The sequence below is a fragment of the Panicum hallii genome, chromosome 9 (genome assembly GCF_002211085.1).
Source record: "Panicum hallii strain FIL2 chromosome 9, PHallii_v3.1, whole genome shotgun sequence".
In the NCBI taxonomy this organism is placed as follows: Eukaryota; Viridiplantae; Streptophyta; class Magnoliopsida; order Poales; family Poaceae; genus Panicum; species Panicum hallii.
In genome coordinates this window covers 378,054-400,949 of record NC_038050.1, presented here as the reverse complement: position 1 = coordinate 400,949, position 22,896 = coordinate 378,054, and the positions used below count along the sequence as shown (strand labels likewise).

Here is a 22,896-nt window from a genome sequence, read left to right as displayed (position 1 = left end):
CCCCCCCCCCCCACACACACACACCAAACAACAGGGACCCGACCCTTGGGCTTGAGTTGGCTCTTGCACCTTGCCCCAGGCATCGGGCGGGTTTTCATGGAGACAGCGTAAACCCTCCTTCTCCCCAGTCTCTCTGCTGCGCGGCAAGCCCTCTTCCCTGCATCCGCCATGGCTCGCAACAAGGTGCGCCCTTCATTTAAAACCCCCGAAATCGATTCTGCGCAGACTGTATTTTCGTGGTTCGACCAATCACACCTTCCGAATAATGCGCGAACCATTTGGCTTCAAAGAGTGCGATGTATCCCTCGCCTGCTCTAGGGTTTGATCGAGCGGGAAATAATACATATGTTTCTGGGGCCATTCGAGTTTAGTCCCCAAATTAAGTTCTCTAGTTGACGGTGTTTGTTTCCCTGGACGGTACATTTCATTTGCTCCAAGTTACTAGTCTCAATTTGTGTCATGAAAAAATTGTTCTCCGTTCGCACTGCATACATGATTGCCCAACTGCTGCTGTGAGTTCAACTACAGATTTGAAATAATGCGTAAAATTGACCATCTGCGTTGCTTGCAAATACAGAAAACATAGCTTACGATCCAAGGAGATGTCATAAATTCCGTTCATATCTTTATTATGTTGATCAATTTGGATACTAGATTCCCTGCAGGAGGGATAATTGGATGAACCAAAGAGTCTTAACTCTGTTGTCTGGACACATTTTCAACAATGCACGTATGGGCTTATTCTTTCTCTTAGTAACACCTGTGCTTTTGCATAATTATTTCTTAGGAAGCATTGGTTTTGCTACTGGATGTTGGTCCTTCAATGCATGGGGTGCTGCAGGAGGTCAAGAACATATGCTCAACTCTGGTGCATAAGAAGGCAGGCGCATGTTCTTCTGTTCTTGTCATCCAGCTTCCTCAAGTTTTAAGTGCTACTGCCTGTAGTTGCATGGTCAAACCACCTCTGATCAAGCTGTTTTCCTGTGCACCTCTGTTTTATGCAGTTAGTTTATAATAGAAGCGATGAGATTGGCATTGTCCTCTTTGGAACTAAAGGTTAGTTATTTATAGTCGCATCAACTATTCTATTTCTACTTCAAATCTTATCTGTTAGTCCTTCGATTAGATTTTGTAAACTATCAATATAGCAATTGTATTCTTTTTTGAGGTTCCAAGTTCCAACTGGTTGCGCCTTTGTAAGCACTTTATAACCATTTGGTACGAATCTAGATACAGGAACTCTCCCTTTTCAGTACTAATAGAAGGCATCAAACAGTGTGTTTGAGATAAAACATAATAAACCGCGTCAAATAAAAAACAGTAACCTGGTTGTTTCTGCACCTAATTCATCTGTTGAGACATTAACTTCAACTTCACAGGAGTCAATACGATATAAGAATTTCAAGATGAACTTAATGCTTCATAGTTTTTTTTCTCGAACACGCAGGAGAGCTGCGTATCTTTGTATTAAGAGGAAAAGAGGTTAGTCCAATTTACAATCCAGCACCTCTCCTTGGACCAGGGGGAGGGCTGTAAAAACCGATACAAAACTGTTACAAAGAAACTGAAACTAGGACCTGACCAAACAGCGCCTACCGCAATCTACACTTGCTCAACCAACCTTCCGGGGTTCAAGGCAGCAAGCCCTTTAGCCCCAGCGAAACCCCATAGAAGGGACTCCTTGAAAGCTTGAAGGGCTCGCTGCAGATTCGGGGTCAATCCCTTGAAGACACATGAATTCCTGTGTTTCCACAAGATCCAAGCTCCGAGAATGCATAGGGAGTTAAAACCCTTCCTGTGATGCTTCTGTAGTTTCTTCCAAGACCTCCTCCACCACTCAGCAAAGGATGCAATGCTGTTGCTGGGAGTTAGGTGGGATAAATTTAGAGGTTGCAAGATGGCAAACCAAAATTGTCGTGTGAACACACAAGAGGTAAGAATGTGCTGAACACACTCGTCTTCCTGGTCGCAAAGAGGACAATGCTCCGGATGGGGGAGGCCTCTTTTTTGCAGTCAATCCGCAGTCTAGCAGCGATTTCGAATTGCCAACCACAGAAAAGTTTTGCATTTGCTGGGTGCCCATGATTTCCAAAGTCGTTTCCAAGGTTCCAAGGTGATAGAACCAGCAAAGAAATTCCAGTAGGCTGATCTAGTGGAGTAGGTACCTGAAGCTTCGAACTTAAGATGAGTATCCTCTGCATTGTTGAGTTCAAAGGTAGCCAAGCTGTCCCATAATTCAAGATACTCAACCAGACCTCACCATCCTAAAGCACTTCTGATGTCTCTCACCCAAGTATTATCCTGCATAGCCTCAAACACTGTTCTTGCTCTCCTTATTTTCAGAGGTACACAGCTGAAAACATTTGGAACAAGATCCTCTAAACAGCAGCCATGAAGCCATCTATCAGTCCAGAAGAGGGTGTTCAGACCATTAGCCACATTGGTGATTACTGAAATTGCAAACATGGCTGCCGTATTAGGGTGAACAGGCACCACTAAACCAGCCCACGGCCGATCCGGTTTGGTCTTCTCAATCCAGAGCCAGCGCATTTGGAGTGCCCATCCCATAATTTCGAGATTGTGAATGCCAAGCCCACCAAGATCAATTGGTCTCATGACCTTCTCCCAAGCCACTAAACAACTACCTCCATTAATATCCTTCCTTCCTTTCCACAAGAAACCCCTCCTGATCTTGTTGATTGCTCGTATGAACCACTTAGGAACTTTGATAGCCACCAGCAGATAAATAGGAATGGCAGTGAGTACAAAGCGTACCAGCACCGCACGACCAACCAATGTCGTCAGGGAAGCCTTCCACCCTGGCAGTTTATTCGCGACCTTTTCAATCCAAGAAAGCAGGTCACATCTCCTCAGTTTCTTATCAGAAATGGGTAAACCCAAGTAAGTGGTGGAAAAACTGGAAGTTGTGCACTGCAAAGTACCGCTGATTGTCTCCACAATTTCACCTTCACAATGGATAGGGATGACACAACTCTTTTGGAGATTGGTCTGCAACCCCGAGACGTCACCGAAAGCATGCAAAAGATTTCTTGTGAGCTGCAGATCGGTTTCTTCAGGACGGATAAATAGAGCTACATCATCCGCATAAAGAGATAAGCGTTGACCAGTGGAATGCAAAGGAAGAAGGAGGCCTTCCGCTTCAGCTTTGAGCAATAAGCTATTTAGAACGTCCATGACCAAAATGAACAACATGAGGGAAAGAGGGTCCCCCTGGCGAAGTCCATGCTGGTGGGAGATGATTTCTCCCGGCTCCCCATTGAGAAGAACTTGAGTAGAGGCCGACTTAAGCAGGTTAGCAGTGAGAGTTCTCCAAACAGCACCAAAGCCCAAGTGTTCCATGATTTCAAGAAGGAAAGCCCATGCCACTGAATCAAAGGCCTTAGAAATATCAAGCTTCAAAAATAAACTTGCAATTTTTCGACGGTGGAGTACCTTGATTGTTTGCTGTACCAACATGAAGTTGTCATGAATACATCGGCCCCTGGTAAAAGCACTTTGGTTGGTTGCAACCAATCTGTCCAGCAGAGGAGCAAATCGATTCGCCATCATTTTGGTTATCAGCTTTGCAAAACTGTGGACCAGGCTAATGGGGCGAAAATCTTTTGCTTCCAAGGCTTCCACTTTCTTGGGAACTAGGGTCAGATAAGCTGAGTTTAGAAGTTCCAATCTCCTTGCATCTCCTTGCTGAAGAAAGGTTATGGCTGTTAAGAAATCAGATTTGATTATTGGCCAGCAGGATTTGTAAAAACGGCCAGTAAACCCATCGGGACCCAGTGCCCGATCAGCTGGTAATGATTGGATGGTTGCCCAAATTTCCTCTTCCGAAAAAGGCTCATCAAGAGCAGATAGGTCACTCCCAGCTCGATGAAAAGCTGTCAGATCAAAAGTAACTGACCTGTTTCTTGCCTGTCCCAGCACTCCCTCAAAGTGGTCGAACAGAACTTGATGTTTATCCTCCTGTTTGGTGGCCACTCGATCTCCATCTACCAGCTTGGCAATGAAGTTTTTTCTTTTCCGAAACCCAGCTTGTTTGTGAAAGAAGGAGGTATTCGCGTCCCCTTCTTTAAGATAACGAAACCGGGAACAGAGACGAGCAACCGTTCATTCCAGTGAGGCTAGGAATAGACAATGCTGTTTCAGTTTACATCTTAGCCAATTTTCATCACTTGACAGTGAGTGGTGGTCTTGAGCCATCTCTAGGTGATGTAAAATATCCCAGGCTAAAGCAAGCTGGGATTTGATGTTTCCAACCTGCTTCTGACTCCATGACTGAAGGGCCTTTGTGAGGCGTTTTAGCTTGATCGAAATTGTTTCAAGAGGACAGTTGCAAATAACCTGTTCCTCCTAGGACTGCTGTACAACTTCATGAAACCCCTCAAGTTTCGGCCAGAAGCTCTCAAAGTGAAACCTCTTTTTCCCATGATACCTTCTCTAAGGCCCAGGATCAAAGGACAGTGGTCCGACATTTCAGTAGCGTGACTTTGTAGCACATTCTCAGAATAAATTTCTTCCCAATCATTAGTGCAAAGCACTCGGTCCAGCTTGACGAGCGTAGGTGAATCACGCTCATTGGACCAAGTATACCTTCTTCCCAACAATGGTATTTCCTTCAAATCAAAATCATTCACAAAGCGACGAAATCTCCCCATCATGGCTCGGTTGATGTTCTCATTATTCTTATCTTTCGAACAGTATATCATGTTGAAGTCTCCTGCCAGCATCCAAGGTCCAGGGCAATCAGCATGAATTTTCCGGAGTTCCTCGAGAAAGTGCAGTTTCTCATCATCTCGCTGGGGGCCATATACCCCTGTGAACCACCAAGCAGGGTCCTCATTGTTACTGAACTGAACAGAAACGGAATGACGGTGTACTCTGTGGTGGCTGACCGTGAAAGAACTGTCTCGCCAGGCAATCAAGATGCCACCGCAGGTTTGCTGTGCAGGTAGAAAAACAAAACTGGTGGAGTCCTGACCTAGAAAAGAGATGATGTCGCGTTCAGAAATATGTGATAGCTTTGTCTCCTGGAGGCAGACTACTGCAGGTTGGGCGTCATCAACTACTTTCCGAAGATTATCCCTCCGGGCTTTGTCATTCAAGCCCCGGACATTCCAAATCAGAAAACTTGATTTATCCATTGATTAAGGAACAAAGGACCAGACCAGGGTACAAAGAGTAGAAGAAAAAACAACTCTTAAAACACTGTAACCGAGCCAGCGGCCACCTGTGCTTGTCCTTCAGGTGGCACATCCCAACCAAAGAGAGCTGATAGAGCAGCAACATGATCTCTGCCGAGAAGGTGATTGTAGAATTTTGCATACCGGTTCAGAGTATCATCTGAAATCTTGCCCTCCTCATCAGCAAGCCCAAGTTTCCGGCATACAATGGAAGCTGAAGCGATGTCGGTTTCAGGAGGCAGGTTGGTGATCCGACGGCTTCGGCGTGGCAAAGTCTCAGGGCCAGCTGCCTTAGTTCTTCTCTTCGGGATATTCGGCACAGGCACTAGGCCATCCACCTTCTTGGTGACTTTTCTAATGAACTCAGTTGCCGGAGTTGTCGGTTCCTCCAATCTCCTGGGAGTTCGACTATAGACGATAAGGTTGTCCGGGAGAGTTCTCATGGCGATCTCCAAATCTGCAGCAGTCACAGGGGTCGAAGTAGCACTCGCGACCAGAGGTAACGAATCTATCGCGGGCTCCAGGGGTGCAACCTCAACAACCACTCCCGCGGTGGTCGCAGGGGCTGGAAGTATGACCACGTTGGAGGAAGGCACCATGAGCAGGGAGGGCAGAGGCAGCAGAAGGGGGTCATCGCCCTCAGAAACGGGAGAGCGGTCCTACACCAGCTCCATGCCCTCCACAGACACATCAGGGTACGTAACAGGGGCGGTCGCAGGGTGCAAGCTAGCGTCGTTGCCATCTTCAGCTTTAGGAATAGTATGGAGGGACCCGATCAAGGTGATCGCAGGGTCCCTGAGCTCATCCTTCTCTGGAGGTTCTGCCGACGGAATGGGCGCCAGATCATCGGCGCCCCCCAAATCCACCGTGGCCGCAGAGAAGGCCGGTGGTGGACCACCAGCAGACGCGTGTTCCTCGTCCACGTGGTCCTCCAGGGTGGGCCCAGAGAAGTCCTCGTGGGTCGGGGTCGGAGAGGTCGAGGGCGCGTCTCCCACACCAGACGGTCGCGCGAACTCCACGACCACCTCGTCTACGCCGCGATCACATTCAAGAGGGGCAACTCGACCGCCGGGGGAGGAGGCGGGGCGCCCATCGCCGCACGCGCATTAAAGGCCAAATCAACCGGTGCAGCTTCCCAAATGTCAAAGACCTCGATAGCCTCGGGTTCGGGGTCTCGGGCCCCCTGGGAACGAGGAGCGCACCGTCGTTCACCGAGCCCAGAGCGTCGCCTCGGGAAAACGCGTTGCCATCAGAGCATGTCGGGCCCAGGCGTGAATGGCCTGGGACACAGTGGGCCTCGCCCGAGCCAGGACCCTCCTGCGCCGCCGGCGAAGAGGAAGGAGCCGTAGAACATGGCCGCCGCCACCGGTTCGTGTGATCATCGTCCGCCAGAGGAGGTGGAGGCGGGGGAGCATCTGTAGCAGCCTGCGCCCCGAGGGTCTTCACAGTGATTGTGATGGGATAGACGAGAGTGTGACGCTCCTCCGTCCCTCCTCTGGCCACAACTTCTGGTTCATAAACTTCTTTTTGGCACTATATGGGCTTTAAAACAAGGATAAAGTCAATGAGAAACCTAACTTTCCTACTTTAGTTCATTATATCACTTCAAAGAGTGCTTATCATGAAACTGCTCGTGGTTACATTGACCAAGTATTTGCTTAAAAATGGACAGTTTTATGGGGTTTTTTCTTCCACGCATCTAGAATCGGTGGAGATTTCTGATGAAGTCATTGGAACACCCTTGTTTTAGTTAGACATTGATATTCCAAATTACATTGTTTGTACATCATTCAGGAACACTGCCAGCATTTTATGTTTATTGTTTCCGGAAGTTAAAAGTTTATGGAATGCTTTCCCTGATCTATTCAGAAACATGCAATGAGCTTGCGAAGGAGCTTGGGGGCTATAAGCATGTGACAGTTGCGCATGATATTAAAGTTGTAGACGAAGGGACGTCACAGGCTCTGCAAAACCTTCCAGCGGGATCTGTCCCTGGCGATTGTATCCTTCTATTGTTTGATTTTATCCTAATAAATTGCTAAGTACTTGTGTTCCTACATAAACTGTAAGTCTCTGGTTCCAATTTTCCTAATATTACCTAAATATATGTGTGCTAGATAAACAAAGTCATATGTATACAGTTAGAAAGTAGCATTTCTTAGGTTGACCATCTTTGAATATTTGCATTTTGTGTAGTGCCCTTTGTTAGTTTTATTGACGTAAGTGATTTAACATTTTCAGTCCTTTATGTACTGGTTCCTGCCTAGATTGGACATTACTGGTTTCTCATGTGCTTCATTGAATTTTGTCCTGCCGTTGACTTATTATTATGTCTGGAAGGATACAATATACTTCTATGTTTTATTAATCTAAGCTGTTTCTGTGATATTGTTTGGGCCTTGTTTTGTTCTTATGGAATTTGACCAAAGTCAGTGTAGAAATTCCTTGACTAACGCAAAGTTCTGGATGCTATTGTTGTTGGCTTGGATATGGTAATTAGGAAATTTGGAAATACCAAAGGAAAGCGGCGCCTCTGTCTAATCACCAGTACACAGTATCCATTAAGAGATCCACCTGAGGGGACTAAAGAAGATCAGGTGGACACCATTGCAGACCAGATGAAAAGACACGGTATCAAGATGGAGTGCATTGTCTTCACAGAACCAGGAGTTCATCATAATTCTGTAATGGAAGAAAATGACCGCCTATTGTATCAATTCAGAAGTAGATCAGTAGCAAAGGTAGTCCAGGTTGACAGCCCAACATCGCTGTTGGGTGCTCTGAAGACAAGAAATGTGCTTCCAGTTACTATCTTCAGGGGAGACCTGGAAGTGAGCCCCAATTTTAAAATCAAGGTAGGCCCAGTATTTTCTTTTTATCATTTCCATGCAATGTTTCCAACAGTTACAGAAGTTTATAGTAATTCAAGACTTTTGCTTCAGTTTGCAAGTTGTTTGAGACTATTAATAGCACGGCAACATTACTCACAGCCATGGTTGATTTGGATGCTCTTGTGGATAGGTGTGGGTCTATAAGAAAACAGCTGAGGAAAAGTTCCCCACTTTGAAGAAGTATTCAGACAAGGCTCCTCCGAGTGATAAATTTGCCTCTCATGAAGTCAAAGTGGATTATGAGTATAAAAGCGTTATTGAACCAGACAAAGTTGTTCCACCAGATCAGAGGATTAAGGGATATCTTTATGGTCCTCAAGTTGTCCCGATATCATCTGCCGAATGGGAGGCGGTCAAGTTCAAGCCTGAGAAAGGTGTGAAGCTTCTAGGATTTACAGATAGATCCAGCATATCACGGTATGGAGCATAACCTTTGACTTGGCATCTGAGTATCTAAATGTTGTTCTTTGGCATTTGTTGGTTTGTACTTGCTATTGCGCTTTCTTCATTATCAGTAGTTTGTCACATCAATGCTAGACATGATCGTTAAATTCTGCTAGTAGCTAATGCTCTGGAAACCTTTCCTTTTTTCTATTTGTAAAATAATAGTTGAAGGAGAAAATAAACCATGTTATACTTATTTGCTACAAAAGCCTCTTCTCTTACTACCAATTGGTGAATAGTTTTTGTTTCTTATTGCTTTAGTGTTTGTTTATAAATCTCAAGACCAAGTATTGTATATTCTTAAAAGTTATGTTCTCTTTGCTTCCATTTTTTACTACTGTTGCAAGGACTATGGGGACAAAACTTGTACATTGCTCCTGTATATTAATGTCTATTTGGAGTCTTCAAGGGCAATCATTTGGAAACCATGCAAACAAAAATATGCTGTGCAATTATTTCAAATGCATATCACATGGTTACTCTGTAAGAACAAAATTTGGATTAGGCGGTGCCTGTTCTCATAAACAGGTGTTTAGAAAGTTAAACGCTGTGCAAACACTACATGGTGGCTATTCATGTCCGGGTAATTAGCTGTTTGTCCTGTTTGATGACCATTATAACCCACTTAAATAGATGTTTAGCCTGAATAAACAGCTAAACGATAGGTGACATAATGTTTAGCATTTCAACATTTGTGATAACACCGGTGAGATGGCTAAATGGTCTCTATTTTGTTATTCTTCAATGAGAACCGGGGAATTGAGCTATAAATTGAACATAGCCATATGAAGTGACTTGACTTCCTTGTAGGCAAGAGTGAACCCGTCATTACCCAGTTCTGTCTACATCAGTGAAGCTTGTGGTTATTTCGGCAGATGAAACCTGTCTACTTGATTTTATCCTTGGGCGCATATTGTAATGAATTTTATTCAAGAAACAAAAAGGTTGTAGAATTCATCCTGGTGCATTTTTGGTTGATACTTGATAGCTTAATAGTTATACTAGTTTTCTTCTGGTCTGAGCAATGCAATTATAAATTTTGACTTATCATGATAGTCATATAATTTTAATTAATTTTACATCTTTTTTCTTGCAAATTGGAATTTGATGTATGGTAAAGTGTATTCCTAATTCTTTGATGTTCTGCTGTCCTGGAACCTGCATGGCTGTGTATTAGTAATGCTTCTTCTTTTTCTACTTTGGCAGGCACCATTTTATGAAAGATGTATGCTTGTTTATGCCTGAACCAGGTAACACGAAAGCAACTCTTGCAGTTTCCAGCATAGCAAGAGCAATGCATCAAATGAACAAGGTTGCTATTGTGCGATGTGTGTGGAGGCAAGGTCAAGGGAATGTTGCTCTTGGTGTATTGACGCCAAACATTTCATCAGTGAACAATGTCGTAAGTATTATATTTGTGGTTTTACATTCAAAGTTTTTTTTTATGGATGACTGTGTGCACTCAATCTTTTTTACTATGTGCTGCAGCAAGATTCATTTTACTTTAATGTGCTCCCATTTGCTGAGGACATCAGAGAGTTTCAGTTCCGATCCTTTAGCAGTCTGCCATCATCGTCTCAGCCCACTGAAGAACAACAAGAAGCTGCAGATAACTTCGTGAAGATGTTAGACCTAGCACCACCTGGAAGAGAAGTCCTGAAGCCTGAGTTTACACCAAATCCCATGTTGGAGGTACTATTTTTTGTGGTAGAACATCATGTGGAATGCTTCTATACATGACTTTATTTATCATCTTATTTTCATTTATTCCATTCATCGATGCACCTTTAGTACAGGTTTTGACTTAGTGGGAAAATACTGTAGCTGTTCTTTTCAGTCCAACAAAATCGTGCAATGATCAACAAGGTGTGTGTACTGCTGTAGGCTTTTGACAATTTACTATGTTCCTCTCAAAAGTGATAATAGTTGCACAGGTCAATAGTAAGTATGGTAGTTGTATTTGTGCCCGTTCTGCATCAATTGTCACCCCAAAGAAAAGTTTGGCCCATATTACAGGATTAAGAACATAGCTGGACTTTATGCACAAGAGGGGGTATGGGAACTGGGAAGGATGGGGGGTTATACTTCAAACCAAAGAACTTAAAGTTCAAAATTTACGCGATAATCAAACAATTTTGCAATACCATTGAATCTTGTGCGTGAGGTCGACCTGTGTTTAGAGATCAGCTTTTTGATTCCCTTAACAGATGCACTGCTTGATTCTACATCACTTGGGTTGCTGCCTTTCTGTCCCTCCCTCCCTCTGTGGCTTTTATTTTTACTTTTTTTATGTTTCTTGTTTTGTTGATTATGGTACATTGTCCTCTTTCAGAGATTTTACAGTTACCTTGATCTAAAGGCGAAGCAGCCAGATGCAAATGTACCACCACTTGAAAGATGTCTAAGGAGGATAACTGAACCTGATCCTGATGTCATTGACCAACAAACACCATTAATCCAAAATCTAGGCAAAGCCTTTGAGCTGAAGGAGAATCCCAAGGTTAGATGCAAACATTTATCATATTGACTTTGGTCCAATGTGGCAGACGGCTAGATCATTTGAATTGCCTAATTGATTACAGAAAAAGAAAGCACGAACACAGGACAGGCTGGCATATATTGATGCAGGTGATCAAGCTAAATCAGCAGCAGAGGCCTCTGCAGAGAAGGATGGGGTTTGGGGGGCTTTGTATCCTCCATCAGAGAACATCGGGCAGATCAGAGATTTAAATCCTGTTCAAGATTTTGAAGCCATGCTGGCAAAGAGATCTAGCTCAACTTGGGTTCAGAAGGCAATCGAAGAGATGCAGAAATACACAGCAGCTTTGTTAGAAAACTCACGTGAGGGGGATAATTACCAAAAGGCACTTGAATGTTTTGCTGCTCTGCGGAAGGCCTGCATTATTGAACAGGTAATCACTCCATATGGGTGTTGTTAGCAACACATGTAGTAGTTAGGCGAACCAATGTCCTAAGATTTATGGTAAGGCTGCATGGGTAATTTACATACTGGCTTGGTTGTGGCTCGTCGTTTGTAAAAATCGATAGCTTTGTCATCTCTGTTTACAGTGGGCGTTGTTTATGATCAGGAACCAGAGGAATTCAACCAGTTTTTAACAAAGACTTACGAGAGATTGAAGGATAATGCTGCTAACTTCTTTCAGCTTCTGTCCTCGAAAAATATTTCACTTATCAGCAAAGAGGAAGCGCCTGACAGGTTTGCAAGCTTTCTCCTCTTTTGCGTCCATTAACGTTGTTTTCGTTTCTCAAGATTTTCCATTGATCTGTTTGGTCTGTGTGCAGTGATGTCACTGAAGAGATGGCAAGAAGTTTCTATCTGAAACAAGAAGCGGCTTCTCAGTAGCAGCTGAAAGAAACTGGAAGCGCCTTTGCGGGCTTGGGGATCCTCGAACTGGATTGCACTAACGATAGCTTAGCCTAGCCCTTTGCATGTGTCTGGCATGTTTTGAGGCTTTCTACATGGATGGAACTGCAACTAATCCTCAACTCTCTGGGTTTAGTCACTGTCTTGCTGCAAAATTTATTTGAGTTTGTTTCCTACTACTACAGTACTGCTGCTGCTGTGTGTGTCGAGGAGACTCTGCTGCACCGTGGGTATTTTTTCCCCGGCCTTTGCTAGGTGCGGTGGAGCTGGAGCGGTTTGGTAGGAGAAAGGAATAGCCGAGTAGGAATTCCCCGGGATGTGCTCATGGTCTGCACGCCTGAATGGCTGAATCGAGAAGTGAATGAATTTGCTTTGATGAATTCTCTCCTTTCCTTTAATTTGCTGCTCAGGGTTGTCCAGCCTAGCCGAATCAAAGCTTTTGTGGGGCACAGGCAAATTCAACAATTCAAAGGTAAAAGATACAGCATATTTAAGGCAAACTCATAATCTTACTGGCTTGGAAGTTATGGGTGAAAAGGTCCAAATTCATTGCAACAAATTCCGACATCTTTTTCAGCTACATGAATGGAATACTGTCTCTCACAATATTAAGACGAAAAAAAGACTCCGTCTCTCAGGGAAATAGGACGATTCCCTCTTTTATTAATCCCAAAAGGCACGCATCCCTGGGAGTTCTAACTAATTGTTGCAATGCAAGGAAGCATGGCCGCCACCATCCAGAGAGCAACGTAGGTGCCTGCAAAACTATTCATTAAGGAAACTCCATGACTTCAGTCCTTTCAAGCGTCCTTCTCTGTGATAAGCTTGTCGATGAGAGCCGCAGCGTCCCCCACCGTCTGGATCTCCTGAGCGCTTGATTCATCCACGCTGATTTGGAATGCCTCCTCAAGCCCCATCACAATTTCGACCTGCGCCACATTCAGGACAGTGTGCAATATTAGGATGCATTCAGACCAATACGTTATGAATGGCAATAAAAGGTGCTTTGTTGCCAAATCCCAGAAAAATAATGCTATTACAAATGTTGTAGATTAACATTGAACACATAAAATTCTTTCAAAAAAAATGAACACATAAAATAAAAATTAACAGAGATGATCCTCAATTTCAAAGAAGGAGCATGGTTATATGATGTTAGATAATCACACGAGTTTAAGAAATTACAGTGTCAAGTGAATCAGCTCCAAGGTCCACAAACTTTGTCTCTCCTGTTACAGTGCTGTCTTCGGGTAGAGCTAACTGACCCTTAACTATTTCACAAACCTTCTCAATAGTTTCTTGTTTAGCCTATTCAAAAATCAAAACCAATTTTCAGAAACCTTCACAAGGGAGTTCCAGTGGTGCAGACATATGCTATAAGCATTTCACAATGTACTCTCTGCTACCCACCACGCTTACCACTGTACAACCAAGAACACTGCTGTAGTGGCTGTATACATTCCAACAAAATAAGGTCGAAGCATCAAGAAAAATGCTTAAAGATGCAATTACAACCATTTTGTAGTCTACTTTAGCATCAGAATAACATGCCGAAGCTACAGGAGCAATGTCTTTGAAGTGGAGGTACAAGATACAAGAACAATGCCCCGCTCAAAGAGATCAGTACAATGTTCAGAAACAAACAATGTTGGTACTCAGTAGCAGAAATAACGTTATTAAAAAGATTCTCTCTAAAGGAAATCTGAAGGTGTTTGAAGTGGAAAAAACTAGCCATGTGTATTCTTCCACTGGCCCAAAATTAAAATTTGTGCAGATCTAGAGAACATCTCATGTTCACTCAAAAAGAGAAGGTGCCATGAGACTGACACAAGAAAATTTTCCATCAAATGACAGCTTCCTATTTTCTAGTTGTGTGAAGGACTGAAGGCATTCATCACGTCATGACGAAATGCTTGATATACTGACATTCATCAGCACTGCAGCAAGAAAGATGACAATGTGCAGTTTTGATTACAGCAATCTGGAAGGTCGTGGGGATGACAATGTGCAGTGGATGGAATAACGCAACGCAAAGATGGTACTGATACGTACCGAACATGACACCTGAAAGCGCTTTGGAATCCGCTGCACCCGAATTGATGGAAAGCTTGCTCTTTGCCTGGGGAAAGATGCTGATACTCGAAACGACACTGCATCCATTCCCTACAGTGATAGGAAAGCAAAGCTACAGGTCTTCAGCTTCTCCGAATCAAGATCCAAGTTCTGCACCAGTAAATTGGGACCTGTACCCGTAGCGCAGGGGAGTAGGCGAGGACGGCCGATCTTCCGGCGGCTGCGGCGACGGGAGCAGCCATGGCTGCAAGAAGGGTGCACGCGGGGCCGACTCGGAGATGAGCGGAAAGAGCGATGCTGCTGCTCGCGATGAGTGCCAAGAGAGAGGACTGAGTGGGAGCTGAGGTGCGGGTGCTTTATCGCGGGGGATCCGGGGAGGCGGCAGTTGCCTCGCCTCGTTAGTATCGACGACCGTCGATGGAATCGACTCCGATGTTGCGGCTATGCCGATGCGTCTTTGGGACGACCATTCCCGTCTGGCCCCATTTGTTGCCGTTTCGTGGGACGCAACGCAAACGAGGAAGCCTGGCTTTTCTTGTCATGGAATGGCCTTGAACAAGGTCGAATTTTATCCAAAGCAAACAATTTTACTCCGGTTAGAAAAAGATAGTTTTCATTTGACCGTCGACAAAACATATAACACAAAGCAAAGGATCTTAAACGAACACTAAGTTTGAAAACTAAATAAACTTACAGCACATATGGAATGAAACATTGCCTTATTATTGGTGAAAACTAAATAAACTTACAGTATGTGTGGAATGAAACATTACCTTATTATTGGCTCAAAATATGCGCTACTGTAATTAAAGTTAACAGCACTTTCTTTATATGTTTATTACGTGTACAGGTTGACGGGAGTAAGATACATACTACAAATCGGTGAATTAGATTAAATTCTTTTTGCCACATTTGTCACAAGTTAAGGTATAAAGCTGAGAAGTAGAGGCTTCCAAATAGAAATCTAAAAAGAAACTTTATGTTATGATGCAATGCTAGCCCACAGCCCAATAGCTTCGTGGGCACATCTACTTTAGCAACATCTAGTATGTTTTAAGCTATTTCTAATGTTATAATATCAATTGCATCGTGTTATCTAAGTCAGCTTTGCATAGTTCACGATTTGCATGGCTGCCGGGCAGCTACTAAGATGGACGTTGTTTGGTTCGAAAGGACTTATTATAAGCTCATAAGTCTCTCACATAGAGAGGTTTATTATAAGCCTAAAGTGACGTTTGGTTGTAGCGGCTTATAAAAATTTTACGTAGTTGGTAATGATCTTTCTGCCCCTTTTTAATACCCTTATAGGTGAGGATGATAAGGGTAGTGGGAGGAAAGAAGAGATGTTTTGGTAGGACCAACATAAAATAAGCTCTATAAATATCCATTGAAGGGACTTATGAGTATAAGCTTCACTTATAAGTCTTCGTATTTGGATAAAGAAAAATATTAAAGTTTATTGATGGAGTTTATAATAAATCCCTCCAAACCAAATGGCCCCTACCAAAATGAGCAGTGAGAGGACTGAGGAGGAAGGAAGCAAAGCATCCATGTGGTGTGCGGCGGCGGCGCAGAAGATCCCGCGGGAAGGGAGGCCCGGCCCGCCCCTTTGTTTTTTTTTCTTTTCTTTTCTCGTCGACCCTGTGCCCTGCCTTCCCAGCACCCATCTCCTCTCCTCCTCCTTTCCTCTCCGTCTCCGTCTCCGTCTCCGTCTCCATCTCCATCTCCTCCTCCGCCTTCCCTCCCCACGCCGCATTCGCATCTCCGGATCCCCGCCGCCGCCCTCCCCCTCTCTGCGTCCCTCGCCATTCCCGCCACCCGCCTCGATCTCGCCTCGATTCCCCGCGCCCCGATTCGTCTCACCCCGTCTCAGTCTCGCGTGGGTCGGATATGGCTTGGAGCGGGGGCTGCTCGTCCCGGCGCGGGTGATCTCTCCTCGCGCGGGGAGCCCTCTCGCGCACCACGCGGAGGATCCCGTCGCGGCTGGTGCGCCCTTCTCCCTCCTCCTCCCCCTCCACCTCTGCGCGCGTGCGCGGCTCTAGGGTTTGCTCTCCTTCCTCGCGAGCGGATTCGATCTCCTCCCCTCCCCTCCCGCTGCTCTGCCCGCCCGCCCGCCATCATGTTCTCGCACGGCGCTGATTCCGCCCACGACGCCGGGGGCGTCGGCGTCAGCAGCGCCGGAGCCACCGTCCCGGCCCGCTTTGTTTGGCCCTACGGTGGCAAGAGGGTCTTCGTATCAGGCTCCTTTACCAGGTTTGTCAAATTGCCCTCCTCTGCTCTAGCAGTGCGTATGTATCTACTCGCGATTGCACCGTCTCACCAGTATCAGTATTAGCGCTAGTCTGCTCACCCTTCCTTGTACTGTTCAAAACTAGTTTGATGTGTGCATGCAGCGAGGTTCGCTTTCCAAGTGAATCTCACCGTACTTACACATTCCCCCAGTTTGCCTATTACCATCTTGGTGTCATGATAAGATAGGTTTCCTGCAATTGATGAATGGATCATCTCTATGCTCCCTTGCTGGGAGCTGTCTTGATATCTGTGATCTGTCTGATGTCATGCATGAGAGACCACTAGCCATTCAATGCAGCTTCCCGTAAACTGCGGGCTATCTCAGAGCTTTGCCCGGGGCGCACCGTTCGATGACATTTGTTTGTTACTTTCCCTATGGTTTTCGAATGGAAATGAGTATACAGTGAAAATATCGATGAAGTTATGCCCCTGCCCCACTTTATCCCTAGGAGAGCTAGTAGATCGGACACCTTCGCCAAGCAATCAAAATAGATTCTTTTTTAGATTGATCTAGATTCCCTCTCTTCTTCTGCACCTTATTTGTTCCTACGCGGTAAAGGTGGAATCACTTGCCTTCCCGCCTTCCCGCCTTCCCGCTAGTCACTAACTCGTAACGCCCCTGAATTGTCGTTACTTTGCAACTAACAGCCATGCATTTGTCGTAGGTGGTCAGAGCATTTGCAAATGTCTCCTGTTGAAGGCTGCCCGACCGTATTTCAGGCTATTTGCAGCCTGTCTCCAGGAATGCACCAGGTGCCCTTCTTTATCTCCCTAGCTATTTAACAGTTGTCCTGTACCTACCATGCTATTTTTAAAAAATTATCATGCTTACTCTTTGGCTTATGGCTTTATGTTCTGCTGTCACATTTCACCATCTAACTTTGTAAATTTACTGTGAGTTATTTTTATTAATCCATTGAGATTTTTGTGCACCTCCACCTCATAATTTTTCACACGTCTTTTTTCTTTTGTGTTGGGACATGATATACTACAAGATTTAAATATAATGCGAGATTTATCTGGAGGATCTCAGTAGTTTTGGATGAAGTCTGCAGGCCATACGTGTGACATTGTACCTTTTAGAGTGAACCTTCCTTCTTGCATTTAAATACCATGACAACTTATCTTTGTGCTCTCATGTTTGAAGTTATATCTATTTATCTTCTGCATAAATTGTGCATGCCATCTATGCCATCAATCATTTTTAGTGTAAAAACTTCCTAACCTGATTTTTATTTTATTTCATTTTATATGCAGTACAAGTTCTTTGTGGATGGGGAGTGGCGGCACGATGAGCGCCAACCTACTATATCAGGAGAGTATGGCATAGTTAACACTGTATACTTGACAAGGGAAATAAACTCAGTATTGAGTCCAAGCACACCCGGAACCAGGATGGATGTGGATAATGAAAATTTTCAACGTACGGTAAGGATCGTTCCTCTTTTCTAGAAATTCCATAATACTTGATTAATTAGATGCTGACCTATAACTGACTATTGGGTTATTGACCACATGATGTGCCCTAGCTGTGATCTGATAGTAGTGACGATTTGAATTACATATTTCTAAAGCATTATATCCTCAAGATCACAGGCTTATTAGTGTTATGATTTCTTGAGAAATGATGTTTTTATGAGGTGGGGAGCAGGACGTTTTATTTTTAGGCTTGCTGGTGTGATGCCATTATGCTGAATCTCTTATCGGCAATGTGCCAATGTTTATCTTAATACTATTAAAAAACCCTTTGAGTTCTTGATAAAGGGTAGCATGCAAATGATTTAACTTCTCTTTATAATCAGGTTACGTTGTCAGATGGTAATATTCAGGACGGTACTCCTAGAGTTTCAGAGGCTGCTATACAAATCTCTAGGTGCCGTGTTTCTGAGTATCTGAGTTTGCATACTGGCTATGATTTGCTTCCAGATTCGGGCAAGGTATGAAAATCAGCTGTCCTTATTGTGGTTTTGTTTTTAATTTAAAGTTTTTTCTTATAAAGTTAGCAATAATATTTTTGAATTCAGGTTATTGCTTTAGACATTAATTTACCTGTGAAGCAATCTTTCCATATCCTGCATGAACAGGTATTAAATGTTACCCAATCTGTCACTTCCAGTTCTGTATCTTTGGTTGCGGCAAGCCTTAGTTCCATAATTTCGTCTATTTTTGCCTTACATTCTACATTCATAAACTTCAAATCTTTAACCTGCATTTTATACTGTGTTGTTACTTCTTAGATGGCTTTTGGCTAGGCACAATACATTTTACTCCATTCATTTTTATATGGCATAGTTTGACTGTCCAAGTTCATGCTTTGATCAGAGTTACAACAAAGTTGATACTGTTGGATTCGTAGTAGCAATTAGTGACATATAGTTGTAATACTTGGTTCCACAGGCAGCGTTAATTAATCTAATTTGATTCACCACTGCAATTGAATGAAATCTCAATTTGCACTAGTCGTACATGTATCATGTGCACTAGTACAAGTCAACACCATGAACATGATTGCAGCCTGAGTGATCTCAACTATTGGTTTCTTTATTACATCGTGGTTTGTGTTAACTAGTTGAGGGCTGTGTTCTGACCCTAATGGTAGGACATACTGGATCTCTCTACCATTTTTTGCATTGCAGCATTTTCTTGTAGATATCTTTTAAAAAGGCACAGCAAACTTGCATTGCTTTTTTAGGTTTCATCTGGATGCAAAGAGTTTACTACCATTTTATGTCTTCTTTGTGGTGGTGTCGTTGTTGATCTTGTTATACATTACATTCACCATCAATTTCACTCGTAATTTGGAAGATGTTTATTCCATGGTGAAACTTACAGGGAATTCCTGTAGCTCCTCTGTGGGACTCGTTCAGAGGTCAGTTTGTTGGCCTTCTGAGCCCATTGGATTTCATACTCATATTGAAAGAGGTACATTATTTTAGCTCTGATTCTTTGCTCTTAGTTTCTTTAAATTCTTGTTACATTGATCAGTGGTTTTCTTCCATCATCCTTTCACTCAGCTAGATGTTGAAATATAGAGTAGAGAAGATTTCACAGCTCCTCTCAGAGGACTTTCTTAGTAGTCTCAGTTAAGCATAGCTTAGGCAATGAACGAAATTGTGCCCACTTCATAGGAACTCAAATGACTTGTATGAGTACATGTGTCTTTTCTTTAGATGCTCTGAATTTGAATATGTGTTTCTCCTTTTACAGGATGCTGGAATACTCAATTTTTATGCTGTATCATGCGCTTTGAAACTTTTAAATTTGATTGGATTGTCATCATACTGATACATAGTCAGAAATTTTCTACCACAACGCTCGGTAGCAGTCCTAAAATATGGAATTAAAATAGTGAAAATGGTTGGAATCATTGTTAGAAGGGCTTTGGAGAATAGAAGTGAACCTGCCACACTGGAGATATGGATGACTAGTGTATTAGCCGGTGTCATAATTTGGGTTTGTACTCTCTGTTGTCAAACCTTTTGGCAGCACAATAGTATGTGCCAAAAAAAGTGTATCTGTAAACATATATGGTAGGAGTTTTATGTGGGCTTATTTTTGGATGTTACTTTGATTGAATTGTTTTATAAAATTATTATGCTTTTGCTGCAGCTAGAAACTCATGGCTCGAACTTGACAGAGGAGCAGCTTGAAACACACACCATATCTGCATGGAAAGAGGCTAAGCGGCAAACTTATGGAAGACATGATGGTCAGTGGCGACCACATCAGCCTCTAGTGCATGTAAGTTGGTGCCTGTTTATGATTGAAAATTGAATTTGGAATCTCTATGCAGTTTGAATAGTCGACTTTTATCTTGAATTGATATGTTGGCAATCCAACATATCAGGATGAAGGTATACTAATGTTTTTTAATTGGTTAAGAAAGACCACTTAACATTAGTGATGTATGAGTAGGTGAGTTGGTGAGACTACATTTTCTCAGTGATGGGTGATGGGTTGTTCTTTTTTCCTTGATCGATGGGAATACATCATTTACACTTACACATATCAGGGAGTTACAAGCATTTTAAAAACTCGGCCTGTGGGGGAAGAAACCCCCGAGCATTGAATAAGAGAAGACCTCGCACGCAGGCCGAGAAAATCCCCGAACCCATGCCCCACCCTTACACAGGGGTGCCGTTACCCATGTGAGTGCGGGCCGGGACCTTCCTTTCGTGCTTTGGCGTGGCGGCAGGCGAGGGGATTTTTTTAACCCCAGCCTGAAATTTGCTCCCACCGGGAGTCGAACCCAGGACCTGAGGAGTGCTACTGAGGCCACCTAACCAATCCGGCTAGGCACCCGTTCGCTACAAGCATTTTAACATAATATTTGTTGCAAGTTCCATGATTGTGAAATGATGAGAATGTCAACTGCTAAGAAAATTTTCTGGTTTTCTTTTCCGTCCTCCCCTTGCTTATTCACTTTGCAAAACTTACTGCTATTTATGTGGCAATCTGCTCATACTCGATTGATCTGTTGTCTAGGCCACCCCTTACGAGTCCTTGAGGGACATTGCTCTAAAGATATTGCAAAATGGCATTTCTACAGTGCCAGTTATTTATTCATCATCATCAGATGGATCATTCCCGCAGCTGTTGCATCTCGCATCCCTTTCAGGAATTTTGAAATGTAAGTTGCTCCCCCTGTAGAAATGTGGAACTTATCTATACAATCAGCAACTTGTGCAAGTTATCTTAATATGGTGTACCTTTACAGGTATTTGTAGATATTTCAAGAACTCAACTGGTAATTTGCCTATTCTAAACCAACCAGTATGCACAATTCCGCTGGGTTCCTGGGTTCCAAAAATTGGTGATCCAAACAGTCGTCCATTGGCTATGTTGCGGCCTCATGCATCACTTAGCTCTGCCCTTAACATGCTGGTTCAAGGTATGTTCTGTGTTCATTTTCCTGGAACTGAAAACTGTAACTTGGAAATGCAGAGGTTATTACGGTGCTCCTGCTTGCATTTCCTTTGGCAATTCTTGTTTAACAGCTGAAGTTCAACACCAGTTCCACTTGAAACTATTGGCTCTATTATGTAGCGAAAGTAATCTGTTACGCCTATCCGCACTGTTGTTTGCAGCTGGAGTCAGCTCAATACCAATTGTGGATGAAAATGATTCGCTGCTTGACACTTATTCCAGAAGGTACACCATTTTAACCTGTAGATAGCTCAGGTTCAGTTCTTTCGGCTCTGTTCATGAGTCCATGTATTTATCATCGAGTTCATTCCATCTTGTAGTGACATCACAGCTCTAGCAAAAGACAAGGTCTACACACATGTTCGCTTGGAGGAGATGACCATTCATCAGGTATGCTAGTAAAGTTTTAGTACACTCCGACCTGTCTTGGTCAGATCGGTTGAAAGCTTGAAGCATATGGTGGCTTGGTTAGAGGTACAATTTTGGTATTGAGTTGGTAATTTGGAAGATGGGGAAAAAATGTAGGCCTAGAAAATTTTATTTTTGACACTAAGACTGTCTCACTGTTCTTGCAAAAGAATAAGTGTGTCAATATCTGCAGTGGCAGATTCGCTGTAAGCAGGTTTGGAAAACAGCAGAGGATCTTGTAGCTTATTTGTGTGTCCTGATAGTCAGATTCTGTGACCAAGTGGTTATGCTATGCAATTAAAAAACAGGGCTGCCTCATAAGTTATGCATATGTTTTGGTTTGGGCCTGAACATGTTTCTTTGTGAATTTCAGGCTTTGCAACTTGGACAAGATGCCAATACACCTTTTGGTTTTTTCAACGGGCAGAGGTGCCAGATGTGCCTCCGGTCTGATCCTTTGCTGAAAGTGATGGAGCGACTGTCTAATCCTGGTGAGTCCGCTGGGACATGTAGGTTGCTGCTGCCTGGTGAAGAATAACGCCTTAACCTTTCTTTGTATTTTGTTGGTAGGGGTGCGGCGAGTGTTCATTGTGGAAGCTGGCAGCAAACGTGTGGAAGGCATAATATCACTGAGTGATATTTTCAAGTTCTTGCTGAGCTTGTGAGGACTGAGGAGCATGGATGGATGTTTTGTTGTGACAAGTGCTGGAGTTTTAACTGTAGCAAACAGCAGGTGCGAAGCAAGCCGCCATGCCAATGCCATGGACGAATGGATCTCTCTCTATCTCTGGCTGCCTCTAGCCTTTGGATAATTAAGGTGGGATTAAAGGTGGCGGCTTGTCTTTGCTGATAATGGCCATTCAGTTCAGTTCAGTTGAGGGTCTGTAAAGTTCCTTTGTTTCTCTTTTTTATTTTTGTGCCCCTTGTTACACAAAATATCTGGTGATTTTTATTTATTGGATTGTTTTCTGTCTGGCTCGGTTGCTCCGAGACCGTGGCGCCCCCAGCCAGCCAGCCAGCCCCGCCCCGAAGGTCGTGGCATGATCTTGTTCTTGTTCTTGTTCCATTCCAATAGTCGTGTGCTGTGCTGCTAGGGGCCTGGTGGCATCAAACACAAGAGTGAATTTTACAGGGAAATTGATTCGAGTAGTTAGTGTTTTAGAGCGCGTGCTGGTTCTGGTGGGCAGTCGTTATCTCCGGGCAGCGTGGCAACAATGCAGAGGCGACTCCCAACCTTTTGTCGATGGTTGCAGAGTGGAAACGTCCAATTCGATGGTCGACT

General features: G+C 43.7%; 3 protein-coding genes across 5 annotated transcripts; 2 read left to right on the top strand and 1 right to left on the bottom strand.

Moving 5' to 3' along the window:
• The first annotated feature begins 2 nt into the window (after nucleotides 1-2).
• Nucleotides 3-12,094, top strand: LOC112875035 (ATP-dependent DNA helicase 2 subunit KU80). 2 transcript variants are annotated; one of them, XM_025938716.1, is made up of 12 exons: nucleotides 3-183; nucleotides 788-880; nucleotides 1,005-1,056; nucleotides 7,065-7,196; nucleotides 7,656-8,050; nucleotides 8,217-8,503; nucleotides 9,737-9,932; nucleotides 10,019-10,222; nucleotides 10,863-11,030; nucleotides 11,113-11,442; nucleotides 11,620-11,747; nucleotides 11,834-12,094. In XM_025938716.1, the coding sequence occupies exons 1-12, from the start codon at nucleotides 169-171 to the stop codon at nucleotides 11,892-11,894; spliced, it is 2,061 nt and encodes a 686-aa protein (XP_025794501.1). In that variant the 5' UTR covers nucleotides 3-168; the 3' UTR covers nucleotides 11,895-12,094. The 2 variants fall into 2 exon arrangements, 1 of the variants encoding a protein (XP_025794501.1); XR_003225103.1 differs by having other exon boundaries at nucleotides 169-183; nucleotides 11,600-11,747.
• Nucleotides 12,095-12,439: 345 nt separating this feature from the next.
• Nucleotides 12,440-14,465, bottom strand: LOC112875036 (acyl carrier protein 3, chloroplastic-like). Of its 2 annotated transcripts, none has more exons than XM_025938717.1 (4): nucleotides 14,159-14,465; nucleotides 13,968-14,078; nucleotides 13,101-13,223; nucleotides 12,440-12,844 (listed from the first exon to the last, which is right to left on the bottom strand). In XM_025938717.1, exons 1-4 carry the CDS (start codon nucleotides 14,228-14,230, stop codon nucleotides 12,716-12,718), a joined length of 435 nt encoding a protein of 144 aa, XP_025794502.1. In that variant the 5' UTR covers nucleotides 14,231-14,465; the 3' UTR covers nucleotides 12,440-12,715. The 2 variants fall into 2 exon arrangements, with proteins under 2 accessions (XP_025794502.1, XP_025794503.1); XM_025938718.1 differs by having other exon boundaries at nucleotides 14,165-14,464.
• Nucleotides 14,466-15,634: 1,169 nt separating this feature from the next.
• Nucleotides 15,635-22,640, top strand: LOC112874121 (sucrose nonfermenting 4-like protein). The gene is made up of 13 exons (XM_025937297.1): nucleotides 15,635-16,241; nucleotides 16,946-17,033; nucleotides 17,538-17,708; nucleotides 18,083-18,217; nucleotides 18,305-18,364; nucleotides 19,113-19,202; nucleotides 19,890-20,021; nucleotides 20,766-20,910; nucleotides 20,998-21,171; nucleotides 21,368-21,431; nucleotides 21,527-21,596; nucleotides 21,988-22,105; nucleotides 22,185-22,640. Exons 1-13 carry the CDS (start codon nucleotides 16,108-16,110, stop codon nucleotides 22,277-22,279), a joined length of 1,476 nt encoding a protein of 491 aa, XP_025793082.1. The 5' UTR covers nucleotides 15,635-16,107; the 3' UTR covers nucleotides 22,280-22,640.
• Nucleotides 22,641-22,896: the final 256 nt, after the last annotated feature.